Source organism: Rhyacophila brunnea, unplaced genomic scaffold, assembly GCF_057557595.1.
Source record: "Rhyacophila brunnea isolate RB1 unplaced genomic scaffold, BYU_Rbru_1.0 scaffold_6, whole genome shotgun sequence".
Classification (NCBI taxonomy): domain Eukaryota; kingdom Metazoa; phylum Arthropoda; class Insecta; order Trichoptera; family Rhyacophilidae; genus Rhyacophila; species Rhyacophila brunnea.
In genome coordinates this window covers 12600838-12620071 of record NW_028233276.1, presented here as the reverse complement: position 1 = coordinate 12620071, position 19234 = coordinate 12600838, and the positions used below count along the sequence as shown (strand labels likewise).

The 19234-nt window shown below is 32.3% G+C and overlaps 1 protein-coding gene across 9 annotated transcripts in view; it reads left to right on the top strand.

Annotated features, from left to right (window-relative positions):
- Dys (Dystrophin) overlaps nucleotides 1–19234 on the top strand; it is a 1414635-nt gene that overhangs the window by 118201 nt on the left and 1277200 nt on the right. For 7 of the 9 annotated variants that reach the window (XM_085956685.1, XM_085956681.1, XM_085956679.1 and 4 more), the window contains 13 exons: nucleotides 1244–1422; nucleotides 1508–1744; nucleotides 2930–3338; nucleotides 3511–4263; nucleotides 4578–4720; nucleotides 5765–6152; nucleotides 6587–6701; nucleotides 7162–7306; nucleotides 8102–8254; nucleotides 9230–9391; nucleotides 13035–13163; nucleotides 13821–13997; nucleotides 15201–15827. In XM_085956685.1, coding sequence (XP_085812811.1) covers nucleotides 1244–1422; nucleotides 1508–1744; nucleotides 2930–3338; nucleotides 3511–4263; nucleotides 4578–4720; nucleotides 5765–6152; nucleotides 6587–6701; nucleotides 7162–7306; nucleotides 8102–8254; nucleotides 9230–9391; nucleotides 13035–13163; nucleotides 13821–13997; nucleotides 15201–15827 — 3617 coding nt within the window. The remainder of the gene's footprint in view (nucleotides 1–1243; nucleotides 1423–1507; nucleotides 1745–2929; nucleotides 3339–3510; nucleotides 4264–4577; nucleotides 4721–5764; nucleotides 6153–6586; nucleotides 6702–7161; nucleotides 7307–8101; nucleotides 8255–9229; nucleotides 9392–13034; nucleotides 13164–13820; nucleotides 13998–15200; nucleotides 15828–19234) is intronic. The other 2 variants (XM_085956687.1, XM_085956682.1) reach the window with 1 other exon arrangement.

The following is a 19234-nucleotide window of genomic DNA, read 5'->3' as shown; positions in this document are numbered from 1 at the left end:
ATCCTAGGATCCAATGAATTTACTGAATATATTCTGGGAAAAAGACAGCGTAAAGAGGATCTAAGTTATTTTTGCATTCACTTTCGGTATTCATTCTACGTGCCTAAAAGCACGTTGACACGGTCCAAGTACGATCCAAGTACACTTGGACCGAGTGTCATCCAAGTGCACTCGTATGAGACATCTTCATACTAATTATTCTTATCCAAGCTACTTAGACCGCGTCCTACTCATCCAAGTTAACTTGGATAGGAATAATTAGTATGAAGCTGTCACTTGGATGGCACTCGGTCCAAGTGTACTTGGATCGTACTTGGACCGTGTCAACGCGGCTTAAGCCAAGGTGACACTATAATTTTCTGTCATATGTTTTCATTATTAGTGAAGTCACATAGGATGATTACTTGTACTGATCTGATCTCAAAGCCTCGGGTATTGTTAAAAGCGGGCCACATGATGCTATTTCCACTTGCAGATATGTGGGTGTCATGTGTATGTTGTTAAATTAACACTAGATTGATTATTCATCGATGATAGTTAGCGTCACAAGGTGAGGCGTTCGTAGGGTTGTGTTGGGATTAATAATTAAAAACTTTAACAGGTAGATTAGCAAAAGCATACTGGAGGTTTATTTACACAGGTATTCATATAAGACTGGAGATTATACTTATTCGCCTCCGACAGCAATCGCAAAATGACTTATAAAGATACGGGGCAAGATGTTGTCACCGAATGGAAGTTCAAGAGAGAGACAGGGATAGAGTTGATTTTGTGTTTGTAGTACTCGTCAATAAACAGTATTTAATGGCATCTCACTGTCAAAATTAAAATGGGCGATACTTTTATCTTTGATAATTAAGTAAGCCATGATTTTCAATCAAAGAAAATCTGTCATTTTATGTCTCTTATTAATTAATGACATATTGTGTTAATATGTTGGTAATAATATTCCGATGATGGAGTGATTTAAAAGTGTCCATCTCTGAAGCTGTAGATGCCGGTTCAATCTCCCCATCTGGTTTTTTTCAATATGTGTTTGATCCAGAGCAAGAACTTGATGAGTAACTCGAATGGTTATCAATTATTCCTTGCCCTTGAAGTCCAATGGTATAGCCTCCATATTATGTTATATGCTGCTCTCAGGAGTGGAATATTTTATTTTTACTGTTATTATAAGCCATCGTTAAGTACTCTTCGTTGTCATGAATTGTGTTTAAAAATATAATGTTGTTAATCTTTTCAGGAGTCTGTGAGATTGAAGACCAGCTGCGAGCCCTGGGTGAGCGTTGGACTCACACCTGTCAGTGGACCGAGACACAGCTGTGTAAATTACAAGCGCTGCAGGCTCAGTGGAAAGCTCTTGACCATACCTATCAGCAGTTGTTGCAGTGGATAAATGATAAAGAAATCCAACTCAAGCAGGTAATGAATAATATAAAATGCATAATGGAAGTTCAACCGCATAAATTGCAAATGATCTGAATATTTTTTCATTAATACATTGCAGATGGAAGCCAATCCTGTGGGTGAAATCGGCGAAGTCCTCGAGAGAATAAAACAGCTTCAGTTTGTGAAGCATTCCATGGATGTTCAGCAGCAGAGTCTGGTCTCTCACCAAGAAATCACCAATCAACTAATCGAAGAATCCAGCACCAAGTCTATGGATGTTTATGTCGACCGGGTCGAGTCATTGCAGGATAAATTCGATGCCCTCTTTTTGATTATTGAAATTCAGGAAAGGAGGGTTAGTATTTATTATTTCAACCCATCTGACTTACCTCTCACAGGATCAAATTACACTTCCAGGATGAAATTGGATTCCTGGATCATGATAATGTATTACTCAAAAAGATTGTCAATATAGTGATTGCTTTCAATGAGAACATTAGAATTATTTGAAGTGGTCTCCTATGAATCTACTAAGTAGTTATTTCACCCTGCCATGTTCCAGCCTCAGTGCCTAGGGGTCAGTCATATTATACGACATTAAGCCTTGATGATGGAATGATCTCCGAAGGGGGTTAGGGGGACGGGGTGTGATATAATGTGATGATTTTTACGGAGTCGTTATCGAAAATGTCACAAACCCAAAAAAATATAAATCCAATTTTTTCAGAGAATCATTTTCAACAAATTATTTTTTAACAAATGGGAGGATTTGACATAATTTGGGCAGGTGCAATGACATTAATATGGACGAATCATCTGGGGAAATAAATGACACTCACTTTATTGTCGGGTCTGCCGAATGGCATAATCTGTTCTAACGCCATTACAATAAAGGTGATATTGCTATAAATTCCTGATGCATTTTGTTGGGTCTGCCGAATGATTCGGTTCGAACGGGTTCGATCAAATGAACATTGACATTAGAAACACAGCTCGAACGCCATTACAATAAAGGGGATATTGCTATAAATTCCCGATGCGTGATATCGCATAATGGAAATTGCATGACGTCTACCTATACATGCGAATTTACTTGCTAGCTACTGTATTGAGTGCGTCGTCCATTAATAATGTCATTGGGCAGGGCGGTAACAGATTTAGTGCGGGGGGTCAAAAGATACCCAAAATCATGTGACATCATTATTTATGGACGATCCAGGCAAGGTAGCTTCACATCCTGTGGTCAACTCGAGAGTGCGTAGATCACTCTTGTAGTAATACTATAGAGTGAGAGGTAGGGTAGAAGGCTTGGAGTTTTGCTACAAGATAACTATTAATTGTTGTACTCTTATGTCATTACAAAAAGACATGACAAGACAAGACATTACATGGCTGGAACATATGACTAACATAATGAATAAACTTGTCAGTTTTCTGTTCGTGGTATACTTATGAATACCAAATGTCGTAATAATATCTTCCACGTGGAACAGGTATTATGGGTGAAGAGAAATTAATAATGTAATTATTTTGCTTTCAGATAAAAGATCTTGGCTTCGAAGTGAACGTCTCTGAATACGTTTCAACTGATCCATCAATGGACTTTGAAGTGACAAAGACTATTATGACCACAACGACAATTGAGAAAACATTATTGACCAAGGGCGAGGCGAACAAGATGATCGCCGATGACCACAGCAAGTCCAAAAAACCCAGACTATCCGGCAACAAGACCCTTGAAGAATTCGAAGAAGCTTTCACCGATTTCCACAACTGGCTGCAGGTGATGGAGAAGTCAATGGAGAAGTGCAAGAGCCAGTTGGAGAGTGAAGACGTCACGATGGATGACAAGTTCAAGTCGGTCAATGAAATGACAAATGATATCGACAGCCAGAAAAAGGATTTCGATAATGTGGAGAAACTCCTTCAGAAGTTGACTAGTGATGCAGGTAATACATTGTACTATATTGCAATAAACCACCTTTCTAACGAGTGCCATAATTTATTAGGTTTCCAGATTTTGCAAAATAATATATTTCAGTATCCCATGATAAAATTGTATTGAGTACCTATTAAATTCCACAATATTTACAAAATATATGTCTTTGTTTTTTGTTTTAGGCAATCAATCAATCAGCCAAGAAAAGGATGTCTCTGCAATTCGGGAGAGATTAACAATCCTTCAAAAAGACTTGGAATACTGTGAAGAATTGATGAAATTCTTAAACGAAAGAGACGCTTTCAACGTTGAGATGAATTTGTTGGAAAAAGTTCTTGACGGTTATAAGAAGTGGGTTGAAAATGCTGTAAAACCAACCGACAAACAACAATATTTAGACCAATGCAAAAACATGCTAAATTCTCTTAAAGAAAATGAAAATAAAGTGATGACTGTCCAAGGAAAATCACGGAAATTGTTGTCCAAACGTTTCTCAGCTATTGATGTATCAAAAATTCAACAAGACTCGATAAAACTGAACGAAACTTGGCATTTTGTTTTTAAAACCCTCGTTAATAAAGAGACAGAATTGATGAAAGCGTTGGACACCACCCCCCCGAAGCGCTATTCCGAGGAAGTGTCTTATTTGAAAAGTAAGATTGATAGCTTGGAAAGTGTTCTGTTGATTGAACACGCTATTATCTCGGAAAAGAAGTCAATGCAAAATAAGATAAAGAATTTGAAAGATATTGAGGCGGGACTGACGGAAGCTGATAAAGCTCACGACTACATCAAGAGAGTCGGGGGTGAACTGTACGATAGAACTGGTCTGGACGCGCAGGGGGAGAGATTGAAGTTTGAATTGGATGATCTCAATACGAGGTGGACTGATGTGAAAGTTATTTTATTGGAAAAAACAGCAAAGCTTTCAAAGGGTAATAATGACTTTATTATTTCTAGAGTAATCAATATAAAGGGGAACTACGTACTATTAATTGGTAAATGCCTTGAATTTTTGGATAAATTCAATATTGTGCAAAATTTTGTCCATAGTTGCTAATATTTTAAATGCTTTTCGAGTTGGCATTCTACTGTACCAATTATTATTTAGCTATGAATCCCATTTTCAGTCATCAGATAATGAAGCAATTTAACATAATATGTTATACTATTCGGTATTATGCATAATCCAAATAACTGAGTGTCTACGGAACTTCTTGATTTATCTTGACATGAATATTTGTTGCAGGCATTGAAATGTTGGACGATTTTGACAAGGAGGTGTTGAATATTTTAGACTGGCTGAGCACCGTTGATAAGTTTGTCGAAGACGAGAGCGACATTCCTGTCGGAGACATTGAAACACTGGAAGCCAAATTAGTACAGAGCAATGTAAGCAATAAGGTTTCAATTTACTAGTCATATTTGTTTACCTTACAATTTGCATGATCTATCAATACATAGTACTATTCCAGTATTAGTACTTCCCAGTAAGCATAGCGTTTACTAAATGTATAGTCATGGATATAATTAGGAACATAATAATCTCCCATATGCTAATACAAATCCGCTGTCTATGGATTGTAAGTTTAGTATGTGTTGGTGTCATAAAGCATTCGAAAGGTGCCTTTGTCATATTGGTAGAGAACAGTGAACACGGTATTATTTTGACTTATAAATAAGCTACCAAGAGGCATGCTTGATGTATTGTTATAATATATGGATGAAGTGTGTGACAAATAAAATGACAACAAAATTTTAGTCGGGTCTATTTTAGTCTGCCAGAATCATCTCTTGAGGTTGTAGGTTGTACAGTCGCTCGATAGAAATGTGAACTCTGTGATTCTTGGTAGTGTTGACTTCTGTGTCCTTGATAAACTATCTTGGAAAATAGGATATATTTAGTTCATTCGGCATACTTCTATGTACCTATCTAATGTCTTGAATTTGTAATTTGTAAAGTATTAATAAATAATTAATTTGAATTAGAACTCCATACAAATTTTATTCTTTCATAATAAAAAAATAATACAGATGAAAGTGACAAAAATAAATTCTAGCATCATAATAAGAGTGAATTTCCAAAATGCATTGATTTGTATGTACACCATTATGGTTTTTTTATCCTCTCCAATGAGTGTATCTGAAATTATTGTATGTATGTACTTAAAACTGAACCCTATCTACATAGCAATAAGGGTGATTCTTACAGATTTATGTCAGATGTTTATAGCCTTTTTTAGATTCTTCTGTTTAGATAATTTATATGCTATATGAAATGGCATATCCCATAGATAATATAAATGAGCTTTTTTCATCTTATTAAAAAGTCTAGGGCCCCTATGCATATTCATACTTATACATTAAAAAAAACATTTATGTTAATTACATTGGCATGGGAGAAATGTAATATAAGTTTTTTTAAATTTTGATTAGGGCCTGCAGGATGATATCGACACCGTGAAGACAAACTACACGAAAGTGAACGCAACGGCCAATAAAATTTTGGAAAACTGCGACGATATTCTTTCAAAAGATATCAAGACTCGCACAAACAACCTAAACAAGAAGTGGAAGGACACGATCGAGTCGGCCAACCAGCACAATGAGAAGCTCCGAAGGGCTCTCGAGAAGACGGAGAAAGTCATTGGACAGATTGACGAGTTCGAAGAGTGGTTAAATGTCACCGAGAAGGAAATACCAAATGCTGAAGAGTGCAATGTTACCAACTCAGCTGAACTTTTCCAAATGAAAGCCAAGTTTCAAGTGTTGAAAGAAAAATGTGATGCGAGAACTGAAGAGTTTAGAAATTTAAATGAAACAGGTAATTTTAAAAATCTTGTAAATTAATAATCAAATGATTGTATCCAATACTTAAAAAGTGAGTCTCTGAATTTTTTCTATTCCCAATGAAGTTTTGATAAGTGGGATTAATATTCCTTCCGATACACCTTTTTATAAGTCATAATATTATAATTATCATCACTGTGGTTTTTTTCGCTAACAAATGATATTGAATTTTCAATACCATCGTAATATTACGGGTTAATACGTTGGTATAAATATAAAATAATATTATGACCCACTGCACATCGTTGGTAGATTGTCTGTCTGTTGGGCTGTTTTTTAACGTGCATTTGATCCGGAGCAATGACAGGGATGAGCGAATCGCCAATAGTCATTCTTCGTAAATACAGTATATTAATATAATTGACGCCCAAATGCTCTGCCAAATTATGGTTTGTGTGTTATTTGCAGGAAATGATATGATTCTCCAGTCCGAAGGAAATCCTCTCACAGATCTGGCAAGAAAGTTTACCCATTTGAATGCCAGATGGACTCAAGTCACCGATGCCATCTATGAGCGTTGCAAGTATGTATAGATATCGATTTCTTTTGATGACTATATGGTAATTTTATACCTTCTTAACTACCAATCATTTTAGTTGAAGATTGTTTGCCCTTCTCTATAAAATTGCAATGATATATAATACTAGATGTAAAGTCCATCTGAGGATGTACGAAAAAATGACAGTAATGTTGTTTTCATTTGTTTTATCACTCCTAAGGAAAATGTTTTGGGCATGTAAAAGTATTATTTCCACAATTAATAATTATTTAAGGAAGTCGATAATGCTGAAGACTATTCTATTTGTCTTGTTCATCTGTCATATTGTCATCATTTGACTTCAGAATAAGTTAATAAGGTTCCAAAAATCTATGAAATGTATGACATCTATGAAATGGTGTTTTTACTAATGTTATGTCAAATGAAAATATGTGTGTTATGGAATTATGTTATTTACTGAATATTTTGTTTGTGTAATAAATAGGGTTATTCAAGAGGCTTCATTGGAATATGGAGAATTGAGAGCTTGGCTGACTCAGGAGAAATCATGGCTGGATGGATTGCAGCGGAAACTCTGCAAGAGTCCGAACGATCCCGCCGACGCTGAGGAAATATCTGATGAACTTTACGTTAGTCTCAACATATCTTTATAATTTTACCAAATAGACAAGGGCTGCATGCCAATACATTTAACACGTTTTCTTGGACGTGTCAGTTATAACTGACATTACGTTATAATTCATTTAAAAAATGACAGGCAAAGCTGCTAAAAAATTAACATGAAAATTCAATTTTCTTACTTCCTCGATGATTCCCAATCTAGCACTATTGTCAAAAGTCAAATTATTCAAATAGGTAATAACAAAGTTATAGCGCCTGTACATGTGCATAAATTTACTGGCACCAACAGTGTGTAAATTCAACTATCGACACTACACGTAACAGTGCTGACTGTCTCACCAACCTCATTCTTCAAGAGTAAGAGAGACACATTGTCACTTTATGGTGGTATTTGACTGGTTGTGAAAATTGGCAAATGTCAAAATTGCTCTGCGTAGTGTTGTTCGTTTTTTTCCGGCAGGTATCGCTCTACTGTGCAGGCGCAGATATCTCACAAGTTCCAACTGTCGCATGAAAATTCAGGAGCTGCTGAACTTTTTTGATCCATGCACGCAATCTTATAATGAATGAATGAATTTTGAATTTTTTCGTGAATTTTCTTGTTATGATAATACATATTGTCAGCAGTAAATCCATGTCCGTATAAACAGGTTATTATGCTCAGTATTAATAGCAGTGACTCCTGAAACTGTCTGCGAGCATCTTAAATTGAAGGCTCCTTGTGCCATAAAATTATTTACAATTTTTTTTTCTTCGCATGATTACTGCAGGCAGTTAGGTTTAATTTTTGGTGTATGTTGTAGGACTTGGAAAATTATGTCCGTAATCACTCTGATGACCGCCTGTCGAGGATCCAGAGTGTTGGCAAACAGCTGGTAGACGCTCACATCATGCCACAAGTCATCCGGACCGAGGTGGACATCGTCACCGACAGATGGAATGCACTTAACAAGCAGGTGATTGATTATTATTATTACATTTCTTTATTTAAGCCTGATAATAGAAATAATATATTAATTATAACTTACTTAGGTAATACACGATATGAACGAATGGCTTATGCAATTTTATGCATGTATTATAAATAACAGAGTTGACCCAATTCTATTTAAATTTCAATGTAACATCTTGCAAAATAAACGCTTTACGTGGAATGTATCCTACAAACAATCTGTTCTATACTTTTCTAATTTTAATAATGTCTTTTAATCAGTTATTAATTAAATTCGCAGTTATGCACTCAGCTTAACATAAATTTAATAAAGAGAGTGACTCTTTATAAATATAATCTTTTCAGATATAAAAAAAATATAATTATTGTGTTCTTATCAATGAACATTTTATTTGGAAAACTGACACAGCATTTTGCAAATTTAGTAGTTTTTTTTTATTACTTTAACTGTTTTATAACTGCTGCGAAGCTATTCTGTACGCAAGGCAGCTATCGATGGTAGTTTATCATATTTATGTATTGAAGTTAATTGTTACAATAAGTTTACTGTCTATGTAACTAATGCTATGTTTTAACAGCCTCTCTCTTAGCTGTGTTAACTTTTAGAGCGAGATAGACAGTTTAGGCGGTTAACTAATTGTAAGAATTAACCGCCACAATACATAAATATGATAAAGTGATAATATTTATCACTTTAGCCGTCGATAGCCGCCTTGTGTATAGAATAGACCCACAGAAATGATCAATTTTAGTATCTTCTGTATCCTGTCAGAGTATGTTATGTAAGTTTCGTATTTGACACAGAATACCCTGTTATTTCTCTTGACTAGTAGCAATTATTGATGTCAATATAGATGAAATATAATTCTATTTAAAATGTAATGCAACAATTTAAATCTACTCAGTTTAAAATTTAGTTACTTTAACACTATTAATTATGCACGTGACACGCCTTTGCACAAAACAATTTTGCACGCAGGCGGCCGCACGCACCCAACTCCTGGAGACATCCGTGAATGAGGCGACCAAGTTCGAAGTGTCCATTGTCAACATCCAGCAGTGGATCCAGAACGCTACTTCATTGCTCAGAGATAGGTTGGAGAGTGACCTCACAGCTCAGGACTTGCCCGAGGAACATCAGGTTTGAATTTGGCTGAAGAATGCCAAAATATGATTGTTTTGATAGGTTTTACTGTTGTGCCTTTTAGATTTTAATCATGGAATGTTTACCAATGACAGCATTAACTTTATTAACATACAGTAAAATTATTGATGAAGGGGTGGTTTTGTTAAATTTGCTTTTGTTTACCTGTTAAAAGAGCTAACAGATTAAATTTCTTAAGTGACTATATATTAATGGCAGAATTTATAAAATCTTTGAAATACACAACGTGAAGTAACGGCAATAATATATGTCATCGTAATGCATTGTGATGTGCAGTTTTCCCGCAATGTAGTCGCGATGGCCGAGCGGCTTACGCGTCGGCTTATTATGTCGTGGGTCTCAGGTTCGAATCCTGGGTCTGGCAGATATACATTGTTTCTGAATTTGTGTTTTGAGTCAGAGTATGAACTTAATAGGTTGAGCAACAAAACATACATTTCTTGTAATAAAAAAATCTGTTAATGTAAACCTCAACTCTGTGGAGACCAATATGGTCCTATTAGGATCGGACATGGTCAAAACAAATAAAGTAGTCATTTGGGACATCACCAAAACCTAACACAGCCTACCGTAATGTCCGTACTTACTATGTATGTGTCAGGTTTTGATTTATTTTTAGTTTTCGAATGAACTTTAATAGTTCAGACATTTCAAGTGACTATTGTCCGGCAACTTCATCTTGGCTACGTGGCAATTCTGTGAACTACAATCCCCAATCGAACTTCCGGTTTCAAATTAGGAACGCCCCCAAATTATTCATTACATTTTTGACACTTCGTATTGGACGCATCTATCAATTTACGTAATTTGAAGCTTTTTATATTCAAAAGATGTCTAAAACAATACGAAATGATGTTCGTAATATTATCAGTAAACTTTTGATTTATTGCGAAGAAGAAAAATAGTCGTATTTAAAAGGCGAGCTTATACAATACTTTAAACAAGCCCATTATACGGGTTCCTGTCATGTCAGGTATGTCAAAATTCAGTGTTGCGATCCTAGAAATATTTCCCCAAATCCTGGAGATTATGTTTGTATATTATAAAGTTATGTGAATCGTAATCTATTTTATTAATATTTTTAGACGTATAATAATTAAGTATAAATGATCATTGGTTAATTAATGAATTATCCTTGTATTTTTAAACCGATAAGTAGGTACATATTGTTTTAAAATTTATGTAAGGTGGATATAATTTAATTTATAGAACATTATTTTCACAGTATGTGTTTCTACAACAATTTTACTAAAAATACGATATAAAGACATCATTTGTAAATTCTAAAACATGTGATTGGGTCATCAATATAATATTGAATATGTTATATCTTTCACTTCTACTTATTTAGTCATAATTTGTGTTCTAGTTATTTCATTAAAAAATACCTGCACCAATACTATCAGTTAAGGGGGGACATGTCAAAAGTATCAAAATTGAGTTTTTATTGTATTTTCAAACCATGATCCTGGACACTAATTAAACGTTGTAGATGATCTATTTATATAATTTTGAAGCCTTATTATTCCTCATATTTATTTTAAACATGTGATGACTTTATAAAGTATTTTTGTTACATAAAATAGTATTCTTTTAAACCTCTCGCTCTAATGTTTTAGAATATAGTCATATTTCGGTACATAACTGTGCAGTGGTGTTAAGATTTTTTACATTTATTAATTTTTAAACGCATTTATAAAACTATCAGTATAATTTATATCGACATTATTATATTGAAATATTTACGATAAAAAATTATATTGGTAATCTCTGTGATCCCAAATTTGACAAGAATTAGTCATTTTATTATTCAAAAATCGGCAAGATTAACACATTTGAAGATAATTCCAAAGGTACTCACTATAAGCTATGTTTTTGACCATTTAAGTGTGATAAACATCTTATGAATAATGATTGCTTTATATTAATTATTGACCTAAGAATAAGGTAGTGTTTTTTTGAAATACGCCATTTCTTTTGTCATTCCCCAGTGGTTAAGCTACAACATACGGCCGTAGCCATAAATTGACAAACTATAATTGAAGTAGGGAGTAAAATGATAATAACGCGCGTGTTCGAACATGTACCGTTTAAAAAAAAAATGTCGGTTAGGTACATGTTCAAACACGCGCGTCAATATCATTTTACTTCCTACTTCAATTATAGTTTGTCAATTTATGGCTACGGCCGTATGTTGTAGCTTAATTACTGGGAAATGACAAAAGAAATGGCGTATTTCAAAAAAACACTACCTTATTCTTAGGTCAATAATTAATATAAAGCAATCATTATTCATAAGATGTTTATCACACTTAAATGGTCAAAAACATAGCTTATAGTGAGTACCTTTGGAATTATCTTCAAATGTGTTAATCTTGCCGATTTTTGAATAATAAAATGGCTAATTCTTGTCAAATTTGGGATCACAGAGATTACCAATATAATTTTTTATCGTAAATATTTCAATATAATAATGTCGATATAAATTATACTGATAGTTTTATAAATGCGTTTAAAAATTAATAAATGTAAAAAATCTTAACACCACTGCACAGTTATGTACCGAAATATGACTATATTCTAAAACATTAGAGCGAGAGGTTTAAAAGAATACTATTTTATGTAACAAAAATACTTTATAAAGTCATCACATGTTTAAAATAAATATGAGGAATAATAAGGCTTCAAAATTATATAAATAGATTATCTACAACGTTTAAGGAGTGTCCAGGATCATGGTTTGAAAATACAATAAAAACTCAATTTTGACCTACGACGAGCACGTGGGCCGTTAATGTGGGTTCAATGATACATTTCCTTCCAAATTCAATAATTACGCTGTATTAATTAACCTAATATAATAGTAATAATTAAGAGTTGAAATTATTTGAAAAAAAAAATCTATTGATATTTATTGAACAATAATTAGACTTATAAATTAATGTACTTAAAATGTACTAAAACAAAAATGTATTAAGAAAATGTACTAACACCTTATTTCGCGGATATGTTTTCTCAAAAAATGACAACACTGAGAAATATTCTAAATGCGACAAGGGCGACTTCCTGTTCTCGCCTAATTAATGTTGTCGGACAGTAGATACCTGAATTTGTAAATTAGCCAACTCCCAAAATGTAAACTTTACAAGATGGACAAAAAACTACATATTGATACTAAATTCAGTTTTATTATTATTTATTTTATACTAAAATAGCGTTTTTTAAGATGTTGTCGATAGTCTTAGACTTGTCAAATTTTAATAGCATGTGTATTTGAATGCCGAAAACAAAATGCAGTCATTAAGTCATTTTTCGACAAAAATATCCATATGAGAAATCGGTTTGACGTGTATTCCTATGTATGCAATCCGAAATCGAGTTTGCGGTTAAAATGCATTGGACTACTTAACAAGTTTCAAATATTCAATAATATTCCTTCTCGACACTTTAGAATTTGTATATTGTGTGTGAAAATAATGGTTTTTGTTACATATTATTAACTATCATTTTTAATTTAATATGTAGCTAGAAGTTGCTTCTATGCATATTTAAATTTTTTTTTTTTACTATCTGCAAATAATCTAAGCTTGACTTTTTCATCAAATCATTTTTTTTACAGAGGCTCGTTGAAGGTTTTGAAACTCAGAAGAAGGCATTGAAGGACATGGAAGGTCAAATTAAAGCGTATCAAGATGTCGGGAAGCACGTGGCTGCAAGCCGACTCAAAGAACAGTTGAATCTACTGCAGGTATGCACCATTTCATATTATCGGTTTAGCTGCAGAGAACAGATTGATTTATATTGTGACGATTGGTAGCTGAAGACAATACAAATACTTGCTTTCAGTATATTGAGGTTGTTAAACGAGAGGGGCATAATGGTCAATTTTCAACATTACAAGTTACTTTGTCGAAGTTGTAATTTTGTTATTAATAAATCTAGCTTTAGGATGCTGAAACTAAAATTAAACAATTTAGCCTTATAAGTAACTCTTTATGCCAAAATGTTCTTTACGCCCTTTTGGCTAACCAACTCGATATAGCAAGTTAGAGTCTGTTGACATTTCATAATAAAACTAACAACTGCCTATTTTAATTGTGTTTATACTTCTACCTAGTGGTTATGTCACTTTGCATCTACCTGCGAGCCAACGGTTTTTCAATTAGTGTAATGTCATTTATTGTACGAGCAGGGTTACCAATTTTCAATTCAATACTTTAATTTCATCTACATATTTAGACTAAAAATTGGAGTACATATTTCCATTAATAAGTATTTAATAAAAAATTCTGTTGTTAATAAGATTGTTTTAATGTTTTATCATTTAATCATTTTGTAAAATGGAATTCTACTAATTCTACCAATTCTACCTAGTGTTTTAATGGGTTATATTTGATTTTCACAGAAAAGTTTCACAGAATCGGAAGCACTGTTGGAATCATTCGCCGAAAACGGTAATGACATGGAAGCTCGTCTGAATAGAGCTCTACGAGAACTCCGAGCCGTCTACCGAGGGTGTGATCTTCTGGAACTGGCTGGAGCTGAACCCGAAGATGTGACTGGTCAACTCAAACATTGCCTTGTGAGTTTGCCATATTAATCATGTAGAATGTAGATTCACATCAAAATATATACTAATACTTATTATATCTGAGAAATGTGAACACATCCGGTTTTTTCAGTCAGTTTTTAGAAAAATTGTTACATAAACTGTTTTGTTCTATTATTTGCATCAATCTGTTTTATGTAATATTATGGTTTATGTTTGGTCTTTCTATTTCTATGTTTGCGAATGCTTTTTATGTTGAATTTGTTTTGTACATTTACAATTTATTTATGGCTTTTATCATCATTCAGATGTTGCTAAATTCAGTATTTCATTTCTTAACCGGATGTATGCCACAAGGGCGTTTATGTACATGCAAGGCCGGCCATAGAGAATGAGCGTGTATATACGCTGTACTTTACATTCACTATACTAGCCCCGGTTGGTTATTTTCAATAAATTAACATATTGTACACAATATACTGCCATCTCTTGAAATCATGGTGATGGTATTTTTAATATATTTCTAAGTAATGATGTTTTTAAAGTTTTATTTTATCATACAAATTCGTGGCCCACTGGGTACCACCATTCTAATACCTCCCGGAATTTAAAGGGTTTAACAAAATGTAACATTCAATATATTGTGCTGTATTTTTCTCAATTGCTTGTAAAATCTTGTTTCAACTATCGCAGCTTTTCCTTCCAAAGATCATGCTATTAAGATGATAATGAATATCTTGCAACTTTACTCATACATTATTGTCCATTTAATATATTGTTTCAAAGAATTATGCTTAGAAGGACTATTTCAGATATACAACATTTATTCTGTAATATCACCGGTTACCCTGTAAACTACACTGGTTACGGTCTGTTGATTTAATTGTACATAATTATGTCATCAATGAATCCGTAGTGGGGGCAGTCAATACACCAACTCATTCAAACTGAAATCATATGTGATAACAACAATATGTGAAGCAAGGCTATGTCATACATATATTGTTTGGCGATAGAGTATCACTATGGACCATCTAAAAGATCAGTCTAAAAAATCGTTTATTATTCTGATAGTGTATGAAAATCGAAAGTAAATTTAATGTACAAAATACATTTGGGAGCTCTGTATTGATTCGTGTAATTTTATGTGTAGTGTTAAGAATGCAAAATTGTTATGTTTGTCTCCTTGTGATTGTCCCGTTACTAATTCTCCTTTTGTTTTGTCTATTCAAACAGAGGTTCTATCGCACGCTAAGCGAGATGAAATCTGAAGTTGAAACTATCATTAAATCTGGAAGAAAAATGGTGGAAGAGCAGTCCATTACCGATCCGCAAGCCTTTTCTAAAAAAATCGACACTCTTAAAGAACTCTACAATAAACTCGGAGCGCAGATCACCGAATCGAAACAGATGCTGGAGAATGCTCTCATAATGGCGAGGGAAATTCAAAATGATTTGATGTCATTGAATAAATGGTTGGATAGCCTCGTCGGCAGTATGGGTCAACAGACACTCGAATTGGAAATGTCACGGATGGAGGCCATCCGTGACACGCTGAACACGAACTACAAAGAGTTTTCCAAACAGTGTGAAGCTATTTATTTGGAACCCTTGAAAGAATCCATCGATAAGTTGAATGACAGATGGGAGACATTGAAAACATCCGGCGTTCCAGAACCAACCGTGGATGACCTTACTAGGTTTTTGAAAGAAACCGAGAAGGAATTGATAAACGCTGATCGTTTACCGGTGAATAGACTGAGAGAGATGAAACAAGAGTTGAAATTGAGAGCTGACTATATCGATAAAATTGGCACACCGCAAATGGCTAAGATGTGGCAGTCAATGCTGGACCACATTGAGGTATGTGGTATTAAATTGACAATATAATAATTTGCTTTTAAGTAGTCATACTTTTTCACCTGTGATAAATGTTTTTGAATTTAAGGTAATTAAACAAATTTGTTGTTAAAAATATTATGTTATCTTATAATTATTCATATCAATCAATTATTGTCAAATTAACATCTTCGATTGCACATAAATGAAATTGACATTTCTTGTATTTGTTGTTTTTTCTCGTTGATTTTCTTTATAGCATTGTCCATATTATTAAATCTTTAGGCAATGTATAATAAATGTTCGTGATGATAAATGAAAATGAGAAATGATAAATATCTGGACAAAATTCAAGAATTTAACACAATATGTATAAGATTTTAAATGTGAAACTTTGGTTTATTTTTAGTTTATTATGTTGGAAACACCGCTTGAAATTGATTATTTTATAAGAATGTTCATGAGTATCACAATTAGGTTTCGAAACTGCTTTTGGTTGATGGGTTTTTTGCAAAGTTTGTATTACAAATTGATATTGTTTTGCTTATGCATACATATTTAGTAAAAGTGTTGGTATGTATTGCTTTCACACGAATTCACTTGGTGGCAGTGTCATCATTGTAGAGGTTGAGGGGTGAGTGTGATCTACGCTTTATGTGATATGTGGCTAGGATAATTAAATATTAAGTGTGGCGTATATTAAATAACGTAACTATGTCAATTAAGCAAGTGTTGGCATAATACAATACAAAGTTGTACATATTTTTGTTTTATATTTCGATATAGGCTGCAAGTCAAATTTTAATATAATATATTATATTGATATAATAATGCAAATAATGAAACTGTTTCATTGAAACATATTGAAAAGTCATCAATCACTATCTAAATGTCTGATATTATATTCAGCTATTTTTTGACATGTCTCATGAAGTACTATATAATGTTCATCTCTGGTTATCAGCAAAGACAACAAGATGGGTAGCTGATATAAACGGCAGTTACAATGATGTTATGTATATGTTTTTTCATTCCATTATTGCTACACGCTGTCCGATAAAAAAATACTGAATCATGTTACCATTCCCTCCGATTTTCCCTCCGATTTTGTGTCCGCAATAATAACATTATTACTATTTCGTGTTGTGAAAAGAAATCACGCTTAATATTAACAAAGTTATCAGGTGTTGTCAAAACTATATTGTAAGTATTGTATATATTTATATATGCACATTATATTTGTGTTGTTCGAGTCCAGTTGAGTTTGTGTCACAAACTTCACAGGAAACCGCTTTTTTAATAAGTAACTTTTAAGTTGGCAAACAAAACTCAATTACATATACATATTAAACTATATTAAACTCTATTCACATATACATATTAAACTATATTAAACTCTATTCCCAATTTGATATAATTTTTATTTAGTAAATCGGAAATGGTAAAACAACCCTAAATCAATTTATGCTCACCATGAAACAAGTTTTATTTTAATTATATTGATTTTTACCAGGTTAAAATATTCAGCTGATTACGTATCAATTTTAAAGCTAATTTTCAATAAAAAAATAATAATTATTATTTTTCTTCACTGTTAATACACCTTGATAGATAGACATGGTACATAGAGATATATAACAAACACTTCAATATGTTTAGTTATATTTTATTTACTTAAATGTTTATAAAATTTATCGAAAGAAGTACAATATAATATAATTAAATCTTGAGGTGTGGCAGTTTGGCGAACTAATATCTCGCAATAAAAGATATATTGTGTAGTATCATAGTTGTTATAACATTCCATAATAAATAAAAATTAATTGTATCACACTTATAGCACAGACTTTCATAATTTAATTTGGTATATTATAATTATTCCACACAATTTGATGACAATTATAATATAACTTTTATGAATGTAAATATTTAGAGATAATCTGAAAATGTTTCATCACACATTTTTCGTATAAATTGGTTATGGTACAGTTATGTCTTAAGGCGAAGTCTTCATTGAGCCTTTTTTAAAGAGGCACCTAGCGGAAAAATACGAAGCTTGCAATTTGAGACATTTTTTTGGTAATTTACAATTTCAACTGTATTAATGAATAAATATGTATCTGAAAACATCAAAAATAAAAATATTTTTTATTTTAAGTCAAAGACAAACTTACAATTGTAAAAAATGTAATAAAATGTGAATTTGTTCTATCGATCCGCACCCTATTATTACATATATTTTATGGTCATATTTATTATTAATATTTAGTTTATTAAGTTTTCTAAGCATCACCTAAGCGATTTTTGACAAATTCATAGTTTTAATATTTTTTTATATCTATTTTAAAAAACATCGATTTTTATAAAAAATATAAATGTGTATAACTTGAAATCCTTTTTATTTATATCAAATCAATTATTTTTATAAATATAAATAAAATATTTATATTAATATAAATAAAAAGGATTTCAAGTTATACACATTTATATTTTTTATAAAAATCGATGTTTTTTAAAATAGATATAAAAAATATTAAAACTATGAATTTGACAAAAATCGCTTAGGTGATGCTTAGAAAACTTAATAAACTAAATTTTAATAATAAATATGACCATAAAATACATGTAATAATAGGGTGCGGACCGATAGAACAAATTCACATTTTATTACATTTTTTACAATTGTAAGTTTGTCTTTGACTTAAAATAAAAAATATTTTTATTTTTAATGTTTTCAGATACATATTTATTCATTAATACAGTTGAAATTGTATATTATCAAAAAAATGTCTCAAATTGCAAGCTTCGTATTTTTCCGCTAGGTGCCTCTTTAAAAAAGGCTCAGTGAAGACTTCGCCTTAAAATGCTTTATTTATTGGGCTAAATCATCAATAACAATAATATGATAATATATTGTATATATTTTTATAAAGGAATCATTCCAATTCATTCTTACTAATTATTAGTTATTTTGTTTTCGTTGTTGAGTTATGAATATTTCATATTAATAATTGTTTAAAATAGCTTACCGTAATGTCTGCCTCTTCTAATCAGTTTCACCGATTTAATTTTTTAATCTAGAAATAATTATTTACAATAAAAATAAAAAGATATCGTAGATACCTATTGGTATTTTTTTATGTTGTCATGCATTCCATTATATGATTTCGTAATTTGATTAATGACCTATGTAAATAAATATTCCTATAATTTTTAAATGTCAAAAAGGTTGATTTTTCTAGTAAGTTTATAAAAGTTTGAACAACAAGGCCGATTTATTTCAATCGATATGTTATATTTATTATTAATTGGGTAATTTAATTTTAAGGAATTGTTAAAATATTTTATCGATAGTATCACGGAGGTTAGGCTCCACTCTTAACAGTAAATAATTACATATTATGATTTAATGCACATTTATCCAACCCGCG